The sequence below is a fragment of the Corapipo altera genome, unplaced genomic scaffold (assembly GCF_003945725.1).
Source record: "Corapipo altera isolate COAL_440 unplaced genomic scaffold, ASM394572v1 110, whole genome shotgun sequence".
NCBI classification, from domain to species: domain Eukaryota; kingdom Metazoa; phylum Chordata; class Aves; order Passeriformes; family Pipridae; genus Corapipo; species Corapipo altera.
Window position 1 is genome coordinate 1,378,509 of NW_020884960.1, and position 18,856 is coordinate 1,397,364.

Here is an 18,856-nt window from a genome sequence, read left to right on the forward strand (position 1 = left end):
GGGAGCAGAACCCCGGCAGAGTCCTGGAGGCCCGGCCCGGGCCGGGCCTCCAGGAAAAAAAAAAAGTGGCGCGGGCGCCGCCCGGAGCCTCCGCTGCGCTGACCTCTGCGCTGCCGCCCCGGGGCCCGCGCGGGCCGGGCGGGGCCGCGCCTTCCCCGGGGCTCCCCCCGCGCCGAGCCGGGGCCGCGGGGCGGGCGGAAGGGACCCCCGGGGACTCCCGCGGCCCAGGGCCCCCCTCGGCCGTGCCCCTGCCCCGGGAGCGGCGGGAGGTGTCACCGCGCCTTCCTCCCGTGCGGGCCCTGCGAGCGGGGCCGGGCCTGCGGCAGCGAAAAGTTTGTGTCGTTGCTCCCCCGCAGACTCCGACCGCCGCCCGGGGGTGCCGAGCGTGCCCGGCCCGGGCCGGGCCTCCAGGACTCTGCCGGGGTTCTGCTCCCCCCACCTCGCTCGGTCTCCGGGGCCTGCGGGCATTTATTGCTGTTTATTTGGCGAGCAGTAGATGCAGCAAGGCTTCTCCCCAGGCCAAGGGTACTGTGGCTGCGGGATAGTCCTTCTTGGGCAGTTTGTAGAGTGCCACGAGAAACTGGACTGAGAAAGAAGTGAAATTGTAAAATAAACTGTTGAGTAAAAATTATTCTCAGTCTGAGTCAGGCAAATGCATTGTTCGTGGTTGAGTTTGTTACATGGTTTTTGGCAGAAATGAGGGGTGTGAAAACTTATTAAATTCTCAGATGACCTACCTGGAAGATAATTTTCTCGACCCTACTGTTAAAAACAAGTGATGGTGAGAAGCAAAGTAGTAGACTGAGTAACAAAGTTTGAAAACAGAGTAACAGCCAAAACATACAAAACTGACTGATGTTTTTGCTTTCCTATTCTGCTAATCTTCAGCTATTACAGTGGGCAGCTTCTGGGCAGTGTCTCCCCCTGCTCCCTGCCTTTCCCAGCAGCGTTCCCGGGAACAGGGAGGGGGCGATGGGGACAGCCCTGTGGCTTAAATGGCACCTTGTGTTTGAGACCCAAACTTCCCTGTGGCACAGTCATATATTAATTTCTGCTACAGTAAGGCACTAAAATCTGACAAATTCATCTTCCCTGAGCAAGGGTAGTTGGGATTCTCTTCTCTTACACTCAGTAGCTCTGTGGCTGAATGGCCTGAGAAAGGATCACAGGAGTTCTTGTTTTTTCCTGTGCCTGATCTCTTCCTTCCTGACTTTTTTTTTTTTCATTTAATAGTAATCCTGACATGCATATTCATTTATTTTTTAACAAAATACTCACTTAAATTGCCAACTTTCTGCTAGTCTTTCTCTCAGATAGGTCTTCTGTTTGGCTCTTGCCATTTTTATTTTTTGCCTGCTCACTGCCTTTTCTCCTTTACACACAGTGTGTGCCTTGGGCAGAGCTGACCTGTTGGATGGCTCTAACAAAGAGCTGTGCTTCGTCTGTCCTGGTGGGCTTAGTACCAGAGGTGCTGAGTTAGGCTGAGCTACATCGAGGTCACTTTCTCCAACATGAACTTGCAGAGTGCTGGGACAAGTGGGCACATGGCAGCTCTCTGTTCTCAGTATGTCACAGGCCTGAGGAAAATTGCTCATAAACCTCCCTGGTGTGTGCTTTGGGGAAGGCAGGTTGTGGTAGGATGGCTTTTTGGGAAAAATTGTTTACTCTAGAGAGCAGATGTTGGTACCGTTGGATAGGAGAGGTCGTGTTAATCACAGGGATTTCTTGCTTTCTGGGAAATGCTTACAGAGTGTATCTAATATTGCAGAACTCTGATGTGGACCCTTTATGTGGATGCTTCTCTGGTTTAGGTTCAATTAGGCCTTCAGCCTTCCTTGAGTATCTCTGCTGATGGTCTTTGCATCTGCTGTACTACTGACCACTGCCTCTGCTCTGATTTTTGGTTCTGCTAAAACCCGGTATGGGTCCACTTTTGGGACAGCTCGTCCTTGTGCTTGAAATTCTTTTGGATTGTGGGCAAGCACTTCATTGTACTTGTGAAGCTGCTGAGTGTGAAGGACTAAATGTTCCCGTTTGCCCCCAGCACTGCCCTCCCTCAGCACACGATTTCTGAGGAGCTACTCCATACACAGGGATTGAGTCCCTGACCTCTCCCCTGCACACACTCCAAACACCCCACCTGAACTTAGGCTCTGACCTACTGCCCCTTCCTTCAAAGTAACTGCAGAATGTGGCTGTGTTTACTTAGGTAATTCTCACTGTCTAACTTCAGTCATCCAGGAGTTTAAATATTTTGGCTGCAGATGTTCATATTAAGTTTTTGGGAACTGGAAATAGAACTTTTTTTTTTTGTGGACTCATTACTATGAGTTCTTTCATGCTCACCAGCTTGAGAACTGAGGATCTTTGGTCTTAAATGCTGAAACATCCAATTTCAGTGGTTTATATGGTGATAGCTACTGAAGCTCTTAAGCTGAAACAGATCTGGAGGAAATACATTGAAACCAGATTATTTACCACACTAAGGAATGTTGGAATTGTGCTTGGTTTCATAGTAGGTGATAAATATTTTAACTTCACATGTCTGCTTTGTTTTGCCAGTGTTAATGCTGACAATTTTTTTCCAGGTCTGTCTGTGGGAATCTGGAGACGTTTTATTTAGTGCAGCCTTCAGGAACATACAGTGATCATATAGTATACAAGAGTGTGTAAAACTGCTTGGTAAACTTCAGGGGTTTATTTACTCTTCTTTCACCCCTCCTCTTAATTAGCCTTCTGAGAATCCTTAATGATTTGAACTCTAATAAGACGTGTGTATGTGAAATATGATTATTCAGCTGCATGAAACTTGGGAGATATTAGTTGGACCAGTGAGAGTCCTTTATGGAAGCTGAAGTACAGGAGTCAAAATCAAGGTATGCTATTGATGTGGTGTGACAGTTGCTTTTTTTGTCTTCAATTTGCTGTTGCTGTTTCAGTAATGAGTGATAAATGCAGGCTCTCTGAAGGGAGAGGGTCCTGCTGCTGCACAGCATTAGGTGCCTTTGGTCTAATGCAAACTACAGAGCTGTCAGTGTGTGGAATCTGTCAGAACACTGGCTCGGATACCATCATGTGGGGAGACTCTCCAGCCTTTTTTAACTCATGCCCGGTTATAAGAAGCTGCACACTAGATGAGTTTAGCTGTACACCAATCCTAATAGAGGGCAGCAATTTCCAATTCAAGTGGCAGTTGAAGTGGAGTCTTAAATGAAACTTCTAATCCTCACAAATGAAAACTTCTAACTGCTAAACATAAGGGGCAAATAGATTGATATCCTGAGAAGTCCCCCTCATAAGGATTTTGCATCTGAAACAATTACTTGTTTCAGTATTCCTTGTGTATGGATAAGACTAACAGAAGATATTTTTTTTTTATGGCAAGACCAAAGGAAGCCTCAAATATTAATAAGATACAGATTCGATCATTGAATTTATGTATGATGGCCAGGCAGCAGGCTGTGCCTGTGTGGTACCAGAGGTTTTGGCTACCCTGTCCTGCTGCTAAACCTCTTAAACATGACATATTGTACAGATATTCTATACAGATATCCTGTATCTGTTACAAGTGCTGCTCCTTGGAAGTGTGGAAGGGTCACCCAGAAAGGCTTTGTATCTTTGCTTTATCATGGCAGGGAGCTGCATGAAGGTGGCTGGTTGTGTCCTAGTGCAATGAGAGTTTTCCAAAATGCAGTAGGATTTGGGAATCCTTGTCCTTTCTGAATTTTATGTTCTAGATGAGAAAGCTTCTACATAGGCACTGTGTGCAGTTTGCTTGGGCTGTGCTGCGTTTCCACACATCTGGGCACCCTGCTCTGGGCCGAGGGAGAGCAGCCACAGGCCTGTGCTGTGCTTATCACATCTGATAAGCTCCTGCCATGAGCCGTTCACTTCAACCCTGCAGCCGAGGGTGGCTATGGAAAGGACACTGCTTTATCAGTTCCAATCAGTTTATTTAAATCATCCTCCTCAAATGGTGTTACCTGCTTCTAATGAACTTGTGTCACAGGAGAGGGATGGAGAGTGCTTCCCCTCTTCCCTCGATGGGAGCAGCAAAGCTGGGGGGCAGGGAGAAGGGACACTCTGCTCTGGGGGTAGAGGCACAGGGCTGTGGGACTGAGAGGAGAAGGGGAGGTCCTGGAAAGTGGATGATATCTCATTTCTGTCCCTTCTGCTTCTACTCCAGACAAGCTGGAGACTAAGGCATTTGGGTGGGACAGAAGGGGTAAGATAAAGAGACTCTGTGGCTACAGGATATGAAAGGAGAAGTATGGAAACTTAGGTAATGAAACTAAGCAGAGACTGAAGCCATCACTGATGATTGTAGGATTTCGGGGTTTTTGTTTGTTTTGGGGTTTTTGTTTGTTTGGGGGTTTTTGTTTGTTTTGGGGGTTTTGTTTGTTTTGGGGTGTTTTGGTTTGTTTTGGGGTGTTTTGGTTTGTTTTGGGGTTTTTTGTTTGTTTGGGGTTTTTTGTTTGTTTGGGGTTTTTTGTTTGTTTGGGGGTTTTTGTGTGTTTGGGGGTTTTTGTTTGTTTGGGGGTTTTTGTTTGTTTGGGGTTTTTTTTTGTACTGAATATTTGGGGGGTTTATCCTGTTTTTTGGTTGGTTTTCTTTTGTTGTTTTGGGGGTTTTTTTGTGTGTGATGGTTTGGTTTGGTTTTGGGTGTTTTTGTGTGTGACTTCTCTGTGTCATGGAATTGTTGTTTTTCTCTAAACCTAAGAGTTTTGCCTGCAGTGACAGGAGCATTCCCCCTGCCCCAGCCCACAGAGGAGGGAAGGTGCCTAATGATGCAGGGGATGTGCTTCCTGCAGGCTGCTGCTGCTCTGGTTAATTCACTTTCAGTTGAGCACATGTGATTGCTACCTCAAACCAGAAAGGATGTAGTTTGGAAGACCAAGATCTTGCTGCCTCACTTTCCCTCCTCTCTTGAAGGGAATCGTCAGGATTTTTACATGGGTTTTGAGTGTAAATAAACACTTGTGGAGTCAGCTAAATATGCAGACCTGTTTAAATGGCGGCTTGTCCCTAGGAAGGTGTATTTCTAGGCCTGGCTTCTTGTTTGGTTTTGGGCCAAGGAATGCCTAAGAGGTGTTCAAAACATTCCCTGTATAACTAACTGGCTTCCAAATTGTGCCAGGTAAGTGTAGTTGGCAAACAGACCTTGCAGTGCCATTTGTGACAGCTTGAGCTGATCTAAGCTGTGGCTGTTGGACACTTCTTACTTTTCTCCTGTGCCAACCCTGTGGTCAACTGGCTCAGATAAGGGATAAAAAAGGCTGCTGGTGCTGGTGGGAGAGGAGGAAAGGAGATGATGCAGTTGCAGTTATGGTGGCTCGGGCTGCCGTGGTGCCACCTGCTCGAGCAGCAGTGTGATGTGAGCAGGTACAAAGCCTGCTGCTGTCAGAGGGTGCTCCTGCCACCCCTGTGGCCCTGGGTGCTCACTGCTCCATTGTGTTGGCACAGATGTTTGTCTCTTCTGAGTTACATCAGATCTTGATTCACCTAAAAGCTGTCTCAGCAGACAAAACTGGGTGCTGGCTTAGCTCTCTGGATGTTTTGATGTGTGGATCAAACCTGGCTGTGTGTGGCAGATCTCCCTGAGCTGAGGCTGGAGGGCATTCCCGTGCCTGGCTGCTGCCCTGCCCTGGGGCTGTGGGCTCTGCCCAGGCTCCAGCCCTGTCCCTGCACAGCAGTGGGTGCTGTGGGTGCTGCTGGGGACACAAGGGTGCTGCTCCCTGAGAGGGAATGTGGAAGCACAGCTTAACTTTTGCTGCTTCTAATCGCCTCTCTTGGTTGTGGTTTCACAGCAATGCCAAAAAAACCACCCTAAACCTCCACCACTGCAAAAACCTGGTTAGTTCATGGTCACTTGGCTTCCTGATCCCAGACTGCAGTGAGGGGAAAGGTACAACTGCAGTTGTGCTGGGATTGTTGCTGACTGGAGAACTGTCTCCTCTCTAGTTCTGAGCATGCTCCCTGAGAAATTTCCTAGTGGCTTTTCTGTCTGGACTCTGTGGGACAAATGTAGATTTTTAGGGAGTGACTGTGTGTGTTGACTTTACAAGGATTTGAAATGCATTAGAGCATACCCCAATGCCTTAGGTTTGGAACATGTATATGATGAAACTGTAAAGTGATGCTGGGTTTAAGTTAGCGATGCACTAGGACTCAGTCAGTCCTGAACTCACTGCAGATAAAGGGCACTCTTCACTATCACTCAATCACATTTTTCGACTACCAGGTTTGAGTAGTGCATGTTGTAGGAGAAATACCTTATGAACGTAAAAGAGACTGAATTTTTGTCTTCTGAGATGACTCAGGTTTTCCTGAAAGTTCCCTGGTATCTATTTTTAACTACTATTGAGGTAAAAAAGGGATGAATTACAGCCATTGCTTCTATGAGAAAATAGTAGAACTATTTTCTACTTAACTGAAGATGTCATGTAAGTGAGAGCATCTTTCCTACAAGATGAGGGAAGCAGAAGTGTGAGGTGAAGTCACTTCTCAAGTTTAAGTGTCTCAAATGGGCTGATAGTCCCAAACTGAAACTTTCTGTAATCTCTAATAAAGCTCTTGGCTATATTAAAACATATTAAGGTTGAAGAACAGCTGTTGGAATCTCTTCCAGGTCTTCAAATGTATGACGTGGACATGTGCATCTTGAATTTACAAGGGTCTGGATTGTGACGCACAGCCTCAGTTTGGTAACTCATGTCACAGACATTTCTACTAATTGTCTTTTTTCCTTCCTTGCCCCCCAGGTGTTGTTTGTATTGTAGCATAGAGGCACTATGTACTCAGAGTGGAGATCCTTGCATCTTGTCATTCAAAATGATCAGGGGAATACCAGTGTACTTCACAGCTATCCTGAGAACGTGGGGAGAGAAGTGGCAAATGCAGTGGTGCGTCCTCTTGGACAAGCTTTAATTACATCATCTGTTGGAAGTGAGAGTTTACTAAAAACAGACAAAGAAGTAAGTGCATTTCTTGGAGATCATAGCTTTCAGAGTGGCAACTTAATGGTTTTCTATAGCCTCTTTTATTTTTCTCTTTTAATGGTCCAAGTTTTATGAAGTGTGTTACATTTTTAGGTTACTAATCTACATAAGGCTTCTATTAACAGCTAGTTCATCATCAGCTCTTGTGTGTTCCGAAGAACTCTCTCTACAGGTTAGACTTAAGATATTCAGGATTTCAGAGTGATTTGTAGTTTATTCATATTCTTCATAATATCATGATATAGGAGTTAGTGGTTTAGCGTTTTCTTGCAGGATATGTTAAATAGAATTGCCCATACCACATAACTACTGATATTTTGTTGAGTTAGAACCAATGTGCTCTGACCATTATTTACTTGCTAATATTTCTTTTTAATAACATTTGCTTTGTGTTTGGTAGGTAAAATGGACTATGGAGGTGGTTTGTTATGGACTGACTCTCCCTCTGGACGGCGATACTGTGAAATACTGTGTGGACGTATATACAGATTGGATTATGGCTCTTGTGTTACCTAAGGACTCCATTCCTTTACCTGTTATTAAGGAACCAAACCTTTATGTTCAAAGCATTCTCAAACATCTCCAAAATCTCTTTGTACCGAGGTGAGTGTTAGGGCTGGGGTGCTCAGGAGGCTGAGGGAGTCCAAGCTGTAGTCAGGAGGTAACCTGTCAGAGACCTCGTGAGTCACAGATGTTCATGACTAAAATAAGACTGGTTTTGCTGCAAGATTAGGAGGAGCGTGTTTCTCCACACCTGTTTTGTAATTTTCAGTAGCAAATTGAATTGTTGCTGCTAGGTTTAGGTAGTCAGAATCACAGATCATTCATAGACTTTAATGTTTACTGTCCTAAGAAGATCTGTCTCTGTTGGATGACTGGAGGGTGGGGGAGAGGCTGAAGAGCATCACTGTGCAACCGTGTGCTTTTTATTGTGTAAAACTGAGATAACCAAGCACACCTCCTGGCAGTCCCAGCCTTTGGTGATGCAAGATTTGACCCCCTTTCTGATGTGCTGGAGGATCTTGCAGTAAATGACTGCTTTGTGACTGCATCTTGCTGCCTCTTAAATGGGCATGGTTATGCTGACTGTGCTTCACTGGTAGTTTTGAAAGAATCCCATGGAGGTGTGCTTGCTGCCTGACATCCTTGGATGTTGATGTTAAATAGAGATGTTTCTACGTCTTGGATCCGAGTGCTCAAACATCATACCTTGATTATAATTTATGGCAAGTTTACCTGCTACTGTTGAACACATGTATCAGATATGTAAGAGGAGATTCACTTGACTTCAGATTGATGTTTAGTACATGTCCATAAGTATCAGATCATCTGCTTTTGTCAGTATTAATAATATATCACTGCAAGTGGACTTCAAAGTGCTCTGCTGCACTTGGGTCACTCCACTTTACCTGCAGGCTTTGTTAATAAAGGACTTTGAATAATAACTTATGCAAATTCAGACAAGGAGTTCATTGCTATTTACTGATTGCTTCAAAAATCTACCACCTACCCTTAGTGGTTGTTGCTTTTAACTTGTACTGAAAATGCATTTTAATTCTCATTAGAGGATGGTCAGGGCAATGGCACAAGTCTGCAGAAAGCAAACTTGTGGGTTAGACTGCTGCAGGAGGTTGTCTCAGCTTTAATACTTGCAGAATACAGTCTGCTGTCTGGGATCCTTTATTCCCTTGGCACAGAAGAGAAGTTCTTCGTTAGTCCATTAAATAGTTGTTTGTGTCATCCCTTGCCTGCTCTCACACCAGGGGCCCTGGTAGCAGGCAGCTCAATAGTCCAGCTTCTTGCATGCTCTTGGCACAAGCTGCCATTTCACCCTTCTCTCCCAAATTCATGGTTAGAGCTTGATGCAGGGTGGTAGACTACACATGATGACTGTTGAATGCACTAATTAACATTTAGAGACAGGGAGGGCTAAAAATCATTATTTTAAACACTGCCCACCCCTCCAGTATAACTACTCTGTGGTTTATCTTTCAAGAGTCTCTGAGATTTATCTGAAACACTGATTTTTCATGGCTGCTGCTGTCAACGCTTGGTGTTCAAGTCCCTGCTCTGTTTTCAGAAAAAAGAACTCCAAGTTTTGCCCTCCAGGGAGCTGTGTTCAGAATTCACTCCAGCAACAGGAGGAATTTCTATTCTGGAAATGAAATGCAGAACTGAGTTAGGCACACCTGGCTTGAGTAAAAGCAAAGGCTCAGTCTAACATTCCTGTGATGGGGCAGAGGAGGGTAATTTCTGGGCTTACCCAACTGATGCAGGTTGCTGATGCTGATGGGCTCCTGTAGAATACTTACCCAGGAGCTCTACTAGCAACCTGTGTTGAACTGTCTCCTGGAAAAATCTCCTGTTCTGTTGAAAATACTAAGCCTTTATTATAAGCCTCTGTCCTATGGAGGGTTGTGATTAAAATAGCTTCCTTCCTCATCCTAGTTCCCTGGAAATGATGTAGCTGTTGGTTTGGCTGCCTTAAAAGTGGTGGCCCAGAGTTGTGGGGAGGTTTCAGACACTGAGGAGGATCCATAGCTGAGGTGTGAAATGCAGCAGCCTGAAGTGGGCACTTCAATGTAAATGGCATCTCAGGACCTTGTGTACACTGGTACAGAGTAGGTGTGCATAGACCATTCTAGTCTGAGTGCTCAGCTGAATCAAATGTTTACATGCATGGTCCTTGAAACAGTATGATGCTGAAAAATGAAACTGAAAGCTGGGTGAATCAAGTTACCTTTCTTCTCTCTGCTGGAGTGACTGGAGGGAGTGTACCTCTGTCCTTCCTTCCAGCACTGATTCTTGGTCCACCCCAAAGAAACACTTTGTTGACATATTTGAGCAGTCCCCATGTGACCTCCAAGCTTTTCATCTCTGGAAACTCTAGAGTATTCAGGAAGTCTTGAAGATTACTTAAACAATAGTGCTTGTTGCTGCTGTCAGGTAAAGTTTCAGTGCCACAAACACTGTTGGAAGCACAAAAAGGAAATATGAGAACTCTCTCTCATGTCTTGCCTCCCCAGGAGGTTGGGGTGCAGTTACCAGGGTCCTCTGTGCAACAAAAATGTCTGGAATTGCTTGAGAGACCATGGAACAGGTGACTGTCCAAGTGCTTTTTTGTAGTAACTTCATATGCTTCTCACAGGAGCTCATGAGAACAGTGCTTGTTGCAAGGGAGTGCGGCCAAAAGCAAAGTTCTATAGAAATCCAGATATCTAGAAATGGTGCACCCAAAACTTACCATTGGGTTGACTTTGTGAACAGGAGGAACTTATAGATGGGCAGGGACCTTTGAGTTCCCTTTATGAGATCAGCTCAGAAGTATCCTCAGAAGCATATGGAGCTCCTATATATTTTTTACAGATTCTCTAAATTATTAGGGAAACAAGTCTTGAAACAGGCTTGGAAGCTTCAAGCCTTTGTAGATTAAGGATATCTTGGTTTGAAGTATCTGCTCTGTTGTTGCTCAGACAAAAAATAGTGCTATAAGCAAAGCAGGACTTGTCCCCGGGTTTGTTATTCTACAGAGATTCTGTGTTATGATCTAGCACTGCCATCCAGCACTGAGGTCCTGAATTGTGGCTGGTGGTCTGCAATTTTGCATTAGACATTGTCTTGTCTCTTTGTAATCTTGTTTCCAGTACTGTAACACAGCATTTATGCTATAAAGATAAGAGCCAATAGTATTTAGTGGATCAGCGTGTTCTTGGGGTTCTTGCCATGCAACATGACTTGTGGGTTATATCACACTGAAAGTGTTCGGTAGGAATCCCATAATACTCCTTCGTGGTCTAGTGGAAGGTAATACTTCTATGATTTTTTTGGTCATCCCTTCAGTAAGTGGTAGGAGGGATGAGGAAATGGTGCACAGGTTGAAATATGCCTTACATATATTGCACACTCTAATTTGTAGGCTCTTTCACCCTTTAAACTTTTAGGCTTCCTGAGCTCTGTTTACCAGTGTCCTCAGGTACTGTCCAGAACGTGTCATGTTACTGTTTTGTACATGTTCTGCCTTGTCCAGACTAACAAGTGGGAAGAGGTGATGCTGCTTTGTGCTGCTTCTGCAACACTTCATGTTGAGTGACTCAGCAGTGCCACTGTGGATCTGATCATTACTACAAGGAAAACTTCGATAATGTGAAATAATTTCCTTTCTTCCTTACTTGCCCCCAGTTGCTCACATTTACAGAAAAAGATGTAGAAAGCGGTCATTAAAAGGAAAATCAGACTCAAGGAAGAAGGAATAAGAGTTGACTTGGAAGCAAGAGGAGAACTAGGAAGAATTTAAATTAGTTTGCTAACAATATTTCTCCTAGTTTTGCCACTTCTGGATTATGTATGTAACAATTCATGATGTCTCAACTGCATTCTCGCTGTTTGGCCCAGGCTAAATTCCTTTGAGATGATGGGTTGTGCTTGCTCCAGTGAGTGTTCACTCTCTGTCTGATGGTACATCTTGTGCTCATTGAGGCAGAATCAGAATGCCTAGAGACAGAGTTAGGGTGCACAGAAGCATGTTCCTGGCTCCCTTTCAGTTATGTTTCCTCTTGTAACTCCTGAAAATTGACATTATTGTATCCATCCCTTTGAAGTTCTGTTCCTCAAGCATTGTTTTTTTTTCTCTTGCAGGCCAGACCCAGGATCCAGTCAGATCAGATTGTGCTTGCAGGTTTTGAAAGCTGTCCAGAAACTGGCTCATGAATCGACAATTATGGCAAGAGAAACCTGGGAGGTTTTGTTGTTATTTCTTCTTCAGATCAATGACACTCTTCTAGCAGCTCCAACTGTGCAAGGTTCATGTTCATCTTCCATTTGGTTCAATTACTGAAAAATCTTTTGGCTCTGCTTGATGTTGGGCTGCCAGCGGGATGGCGGAACCTGTTAAAATCTCTTAGTAGCCAGCAAAGCATAATAGCTCACTCCTAATTTTACTACATTGCTCCAAAATAAAAGATTGCCAGAGAATGATTTGGAGCTGAGTTTTCCTAAGAGTAGTTTTGCAGGACAGTGACTCTGTACAGAAGCAGTTCATGGTGAACCATTTCAGACGATGTTGTTCCTTTTTTGTTTCACTGAACCCCCCTGTGTCTTACTGTTTGGCCTGCCTACTGAAAAATAATAGTTTTACCTATTTCAAAAAAATGCTTTGCTAGATAAAGTGCAATAGAAGACTGCCTGAGATTGGTGAATTCCCAGTGTCCCTTATTGACACACAAGTGGCTGGGTTTTATCTATGGCATTTAGTCTTTCAAAAAGGCTAATTGGCTGTAGGAAGCAATCAAGAATCACTCTTAAAAATTAGGAAAAAATGAGTTTGATCTTTATGCACTTAAAGTGAAACCTCTTTGGGGAGATACTTGATGTTTAGATGGAATACTAGCTGAAGGTGTACTTCGTTTCTGTTACAAGGTGGCATTGCTGAGAACCTGGCTGAGAAGTTAATTGGTGTGCTGTTTGAGGTGTGGTTACTCGCCTGTACGCGGTGCTTTCCAACACCCCCGTACTGGAAAACTGCCAAAGAGATGGTGGCCAACTGGCGACATCACCCTGCAGTAGTTGAGCAGTGGAGCAAGGTCATCTGTGCCCTTACGTCCAGGTAGGAGCAATCCTGTGGAAGCAAACACGACTGTGGGGATGATCGTGGTTAGACGTGTTTTTTCTTTGTTGTTGCTTATTTGTGGAATGCGCAGCAATCCAAAAGTGTGGAGCAATACAATGAGCAATACAAAGTGACATCTTGCTGGTCTCCTTGGACTCTGTGTGTATGCCTTTGTTCTGCAAGGGAAGATCTGAGTTGGGTTGTCTCTGCTGTTGTGTAAGCTCAGCACCTCTCTGATATTTAGCACTTTGCAGTGTGTGTATATTGGTCTCCATCACTGTGACTCTGCATCATGTGCCCTGAAGAATGACTCATGAATATTAGTGGAGCATTATAGCGTGTGTGTTTAATGGCAATCACCATCAAAATTGTTAGGTGTTTGTTACTGCTGCATGGTGCTGGGTTTGAGGTGACTCTGGGACTCTGCTTCTCCTGCCCTGTGGAGCTGAAGCCATGTTACAGCTGCCTGGTGCTTGTGCCCCAGCAGGTGGGATATGATGGGCCAGAGGCAGGCCACAGGCTCTCCTCTGCTCTAGAGAGTATGGGAGGAGAGCTGTACCAAGCCTTGCTGAATATGGGAACAATGAGGATCATGAAAACATAGAATTGTTTAGGTTGAAAAAGACCTCTAAGATCATTCCCTTAGTGCTGCCAAGCCCACCACTAAACCATATCCCCAAGGGCTACATCCACACACCTTTTAAATACCTTCTGGTGACTCCACCACTGCCCTGGGTAGCCTGTGCCAGTGCCTGACAACCTTTTCCATGGAGAAACTTTCCCTAATGCACAGTCTAAATGTCCCTCCCCTGCCATAACTTGAGACCATTTCCCCTTGTCCTGTCCCTTGTTCCCTGGGAGCAGAGCCTGACCCCTCCCCAGCTCCCCCCTCCTGTCAGGGGGTTGCAGAGCAAGAAGGTCCCCCCTGAGCCTCCTTTTCTCCAGGCTGAGCCCCCCCAGCTCCCTCAGCTGCTCCTACTGCTCCAGCCCCTTCCCAGCTCTGTTCCCTTCCCTGGACACGCTCCAGCCCAGAACTGACCTCAGGATTTGAGGTACCTCAGCAGTGCCAGCACAGGGCACAATCACTGCCCTGGTCCCGCTGACCACACTGTTGCTTGTATAAGCCAGGTACCCTTGGGGTACTTGCCCACCTGGGCACACCTGGCTCATGTTCAGCTGCTGTTGATCAGCATCCCCAGGTCCTTTCCTGCTGGGCTGCTTTCCAACTGCTCTGCCCCAAACCTCTACTGTGTGGGGTTGCTGTGACTGAAGGGCAGGACGTGGCACTTCACCTTGTTTAACCTCATACCATGGCCTTGGCCCCTTGATCCAGCCTGTCCAAATCCCTCTAGAGATCCTTCCTGCCCTCCAGCAGGTCACCTTGGTGTCACTTGCAAACTGACTGAGAGAATACTCAGATCTGTGGGCTGCAGGAGAGTTTGGGCTCTAGTAGAAGGCTCTGAACAGTGAGGAGAGTTTGTGTCCTTAATACTGAGGTCTTTGTGATATGATGTCTTTGTGGGACAGATCTCAGCCTCTTGGAGGAAAGAACTGAATTAATTGCTGATAAGAAGAGAGCTCCCAGCTCTCCTGAAATGGCAGTAACTTATTTCTGTGAAAGTTCAAAGATGCATTAAAATGGCTGCACTGTGAAATATTCAGTAGTGTATTTTCCTACAAGGGTTTATTTTAACTCTGAAAACTTTGCTTTGAATTGCCTGTCAAAATTTGAAGTGTGGATAGATTTTTCCAGGTTATGCAGCTACTTGTTAAACCTGTGGGAAATAAAGCTGCAGTACGAGTTCAGCATATTTCCCACGCTATTTCTTTAGCTATTTTTAGCTCATTAGATGGAGCATTGCATAATGGAAAATACTTTATGATTCACTGATCTGAAAAGAACAGCCCTGTCTCAAAACATGTGTCGGTGTTCTGCATCATGCACTGTGCCTACACTTTATTTCCCACTGTTGAGTAACAGTCTTAGTTCTGTTGGTGCACAATAATCTGCAGGGTTTCTCCAGTGTTTTAGTCTGTGTTCAGTAATGTTGGTTTACACCTGATACGTGGAAAGTTGAGCTCCTCTGAGGCTGACTCTTAAAAGTTCAGTGGTATTTTAAGCTGCATTTTTAATACTTCAATGAAGTTCCAGCTTCAAAGAGTTAAAATGTTTTAGTAAACAGTTCTCTGAATTAGCAATAAACTGAGAGTAAATGTTTCAACTTAAAACCATATGGAAAATTATATTTGGACATCTGTACACATATACAGTGTTAATTTGTGTCCCTGTCTGTGATTTCAGAGCAGGATGAAACTGGAATCTTAGTTGTGTTGCCATGCCAATTGATACTACTTGTACCATCTAGGTTGCTTTAATTATATTTTAACTGACTTGGGTGTGTGGCTTACACTTTATTTCTGTTTTCAGTCATTCTTTAAAATGGCCCATATTTCAGTCAAGATTTGGTCATACTCTATGAAAAACTGATTTCTTGCAAGCTCATAAGGAGAACTAAGCAGTGCAGTGTGCTGCCAGACAGTGGTGCAGGGCATGATGGTGCATGGGATTGGACCAGGCTCTTTTGAGTTTTTCAGAGCCAAGTAATTCCTCAGCAAAAACCTACCATGGGAGGAAGCCTCTGGGCACTAAATATAGATGGGCACAGTGCAGGAGAGCAGTTACTGCCTGGTACAGATGTGTGTATTTCTGGTGTTGAGGAAAGTTCCCAGTGTGACCATTCCCGGGACTCCCTGGCAGTCGCACTCCCCCCACCAGTGACTTTACCCGCGGCACTGAAGCCCCTTTGCAGCGGCGGCTCCCGTGACTGGCGGGTCCCGCTCGGCTCCCCGCACACCCCGCTCACAGTCACCCCAGGGTTCCCATGGAGAGTCTCAGGTGTCTCGTTCCACAAAGCAATTTATTCACGGCACAGTAACGCTGGAGCTGGTACCTCCAAGGAGGGACCCCCAACAAAAGACCCCTGGGCTTTTCTCCCCTCCCAGTCCAAGTGTGTGCAAGTCTCAGCTCTTCCTCCCCAGTCCTCAGCTCGTGCTGTGTTTCTGAGTGCCCAGGCACCCGACTGGGCCACGGGTGCCCCTGCCCTCCGTTATGCCCAGGGGTGGCAGTTCCTCTTGCCTCTGGCTCCCTTCAGGCAGAGCTGAGTCTGCAGCTGCACCCGAGCCCCCTGCACCAGCATCTGGGTTGGACCTGGAGAAGGCCTTGTGTCCTAAAGCTCTTCTGCTTCTCTTTCCAGGCTAGGCACTGTTATAGGCTCTGATTCTGGACACTTGAGTTAATTGGCTGCAGGTTACTGTAGTGCCCAGTTCTGGGAGAAGTGGAAGATGGGAATTCAGCCCATTGGACTCTTGGTTTAGGGGTCAACCATAGACTACTTCTGTCCTCCTCTTCTCCTGCTTGTAATGACTTTATCTCTGTAAAAACTTTATGGCTTTATAAGTGACCAGTGTGATGAATGGGACATTTCTTGACCCTTACAAGCAAGTTAGCTTAGGGAAGGACACAAACTGATTTCTGGGGATGCTGGGATATTCAGAAGGTTCAAGGCAAGTCTCCTCCATCCCTTTAGAGAACATCAGGAACATTAATTGATCAGGGAACTGTAATTTGGTGAAGTTGGTATGAAGCAGGGGTGAGATTAGACAGCAGGAGCTGAGGGAAGGTCATTGGTGACTGTTCAGGTAGTTGCAGCGCTTCTCGAGAAAGATCTCCATTTACCCCAGCAGTGTCCTCATGGCTCTGCATCGCTGTGAACTCTGTGGGTTTGCTCTTGGCTGGTCTGTAGGTCCCAGCCCCTGGCAATCCTGGTGCATGTGTTTTGAAGAACTCCCTGATCCGTGGGTTGCAAGTCAATGCTGCTTGTAGGACCACACTGGGTACTGTTCAGTGTGCTGGTGTGCAGTGTAGGTCATCAGACAGGAGCTGGAATTTAGACCTGTAACCTAATATGACTTGCTGGTGTCATTGAATGCTTGTGCTAAAGAGCTGTGAGGATAAGGGCTTAAATTCCTTCCTTTTTTAATATTTATTTATCTATTTATTTTTAACTTTTTCCACTCTTCTTTTTTATGTAGCATTCTGTCAGCTATGCATGTGGCTGGTAGTTGGTGACCCCTTTGGCCAAGCAATGGGAGAGCTGCCGAGGGCTGTTGTGCCTTAACAGCTCTTGGATTTGGCTGGAGCTTTAGGCAGGCTCCAAGGTATGCACCATTCAAAGCTGTAAGAGGGCTGAATGACTGTATGAAATGGGGATCTCTAGGAAAACTTGGGATATTGTGCTGTTGCCTGTGGGCTCACCTGTGGGCTGCTGGTACCTGTGGGGTTCAAATGCACTGTTAAGTTTTTGAGGAGTGTGAACTGATGGACGGGTCTGTCTGACTTGCTTTCTAGGTTGCTGCGTTTTACGTACGGACCTTCATTTCCTCCGTTCAAAATCCCCGATGAAGATGCTGGTCTGATTCCTCTTGAAATGGATAATGAGTGCGTTGCACAAACTTGGTTTCGCTTTTTACATATGCTGAGGTAGTGTAATTACAGCCATCCATTATTCCTGTTCTTGCATCAGCTTTATACATTTGAATGACAAATGAAACATTTCTCTGGAGATTGCCAAGATTAAGCACCTAAATAGAATAAAATGAGAGACTTGTGCCAGTGCCCTTCAGCAGCTCAGGGTGAGGCCCTGAGTGGGTTGTTCAACTTTGAACTCTCTGACTCTTTCAGAATGTAAACTGGTTCAGTTAATTAAAAGCTCTTTTAGCTATTTGGCATTTTGGAGGAGCTGAAAAATGAGTTCAATAGAATTTTGTTTCTCTGAGATAGCAAACAGGAAAAGCAGAACAATAGCTCTGAGAGATGTATACAACTTCTGTTTACTCTCCAGGGTGTTAAACTTAACCTACAAAAGATTATTTTTAATATGGGTGTTTCTCTTTAGTTTTTCTCAAGAAGTCTACACAGTTAATCTTAACATGTTACTCTTTCTTGAATGCACGACTGAACCAAACATTTTGTTTTGTTTTAAAGATTCTTGGGAATGACATTACATTAATGCTTTCAAACACTGGCATATTGAACTTTTCATACAAAACATTATTTAATAGTTAAGGCTAGATAAATGTTAGACTGTTTAAAATCTACTTCTTAACTAACTATGAAACCTCTTTTTTTTTCATTTGTGGTACTAATGTCACAAGTACTATACTCTTCAAATTTGGAATTGCTGTTTCAGGATTTGTGTCAGTCAGGAAAAATTTTTACAACCCACTCTCTTTCTTGTCACTGTTTGGCAATATTTAATTCACTGCTTACCTTTCCAGAATAAATTTAAAAATGTAAGGAACTCTTAACTGGGTTCAGAAAACCTCATAACTAATTAATATTACTGCAATAGCGGGATTAGTCTATCAAGTGTATGCTCTGGTTTGTTTCATTTTAATAAAAGTATCCAGTGCGTTTGGGTAATGTTTGAAATGAAGACAACTAAGTACTGCCAACCCAGGAAGTGATGGAGTAATTGCTAAAATGTATTGATACTGGATGCTGGTTTGTGGTGTTATTTAAATGCCTTAAACTATTAAATCTTCAAGTATCTTTAATATCTTAACAGCTGTTCTTAAACTAACATATATTTTTCTCTCTTTGTGTGCAGTAATCCTGTGGATTTGAGTAACCCAGCCATTATTAGCTCTACCCCCAAATTTCAGGAGCAGTTTCTGAATGTGAGTGGGATGACTCAAGAACTGAATCAGTACCCCTGCCTTAAACATCTGCCTCAAATATTCTTTCGTGCCATGCGTGGGATCAGCTGTTTAGTGGATGCATTCCTAGGTAATGCTTTTGTCTTACCCATGGATAGCTAGGAATATTAACTTAATCCTTATTTTATTCTCCTTAAATCTGTGTTCTCCATAAATAAACCAATAAGAATTTATCATTTGCAAGTATATTCTGGAATTGATAGGGAAGGGACCTCAGATCACTTCTAAAAAGAAATCTGTATGCACAATAGTAGTATTTGAATGCATGAAGTTGGAGATGGCCTTAGTTTCAGATGCAAAACAAGTAAATTGGAAGTCTAAAATAAAACAGGGATCTCTTTCCCAAACAAAACTTCTTTTCTTTTTTTTCCTAACCACTAGTGCAAGTGCTATGCTTTAGCATGTTGTGAGTGCTGTTTCTGCAGTTTCTTTTGGCAACTGCTATGTGCAGTGCCTGTTTTAGGAAAGTGTTGAA

General features: G+C 44.5%; 1 protein-coding gene across 1 annotated transcript in view; it reads left to right on the forward strand.

Moving 5' to 3' along the window:
• Window positions 1-18,856, forward strand: part of RALGAPB (Ral GTPase activating protein non-catalytic beta subunit) — a 64,012-nt gene that overhangs the window by 464 nt on the left and 44,692 nt on the right. Inside the window, 6 exon segments of the mRNA XM_027664012.1 lie at window positions 6,742-6,974; window positions 7,399-7,601; window positions 11,634-11,797; window positions 12,414-12,600; window positions 17,012-17,143; window positions 18,273-18,451. Coding sequence (XP_027519813.1) covers window positions 6,792-6,974; window positions 7,399-7,601; window positions 11,634-11,797; window positions 12,414-12,600; window positions 17,012-17,143; window positions 18,273-18,451 — 1,048 coding nt within the window. The 5' untranslated portion in view covers window positions 6,742-6,791.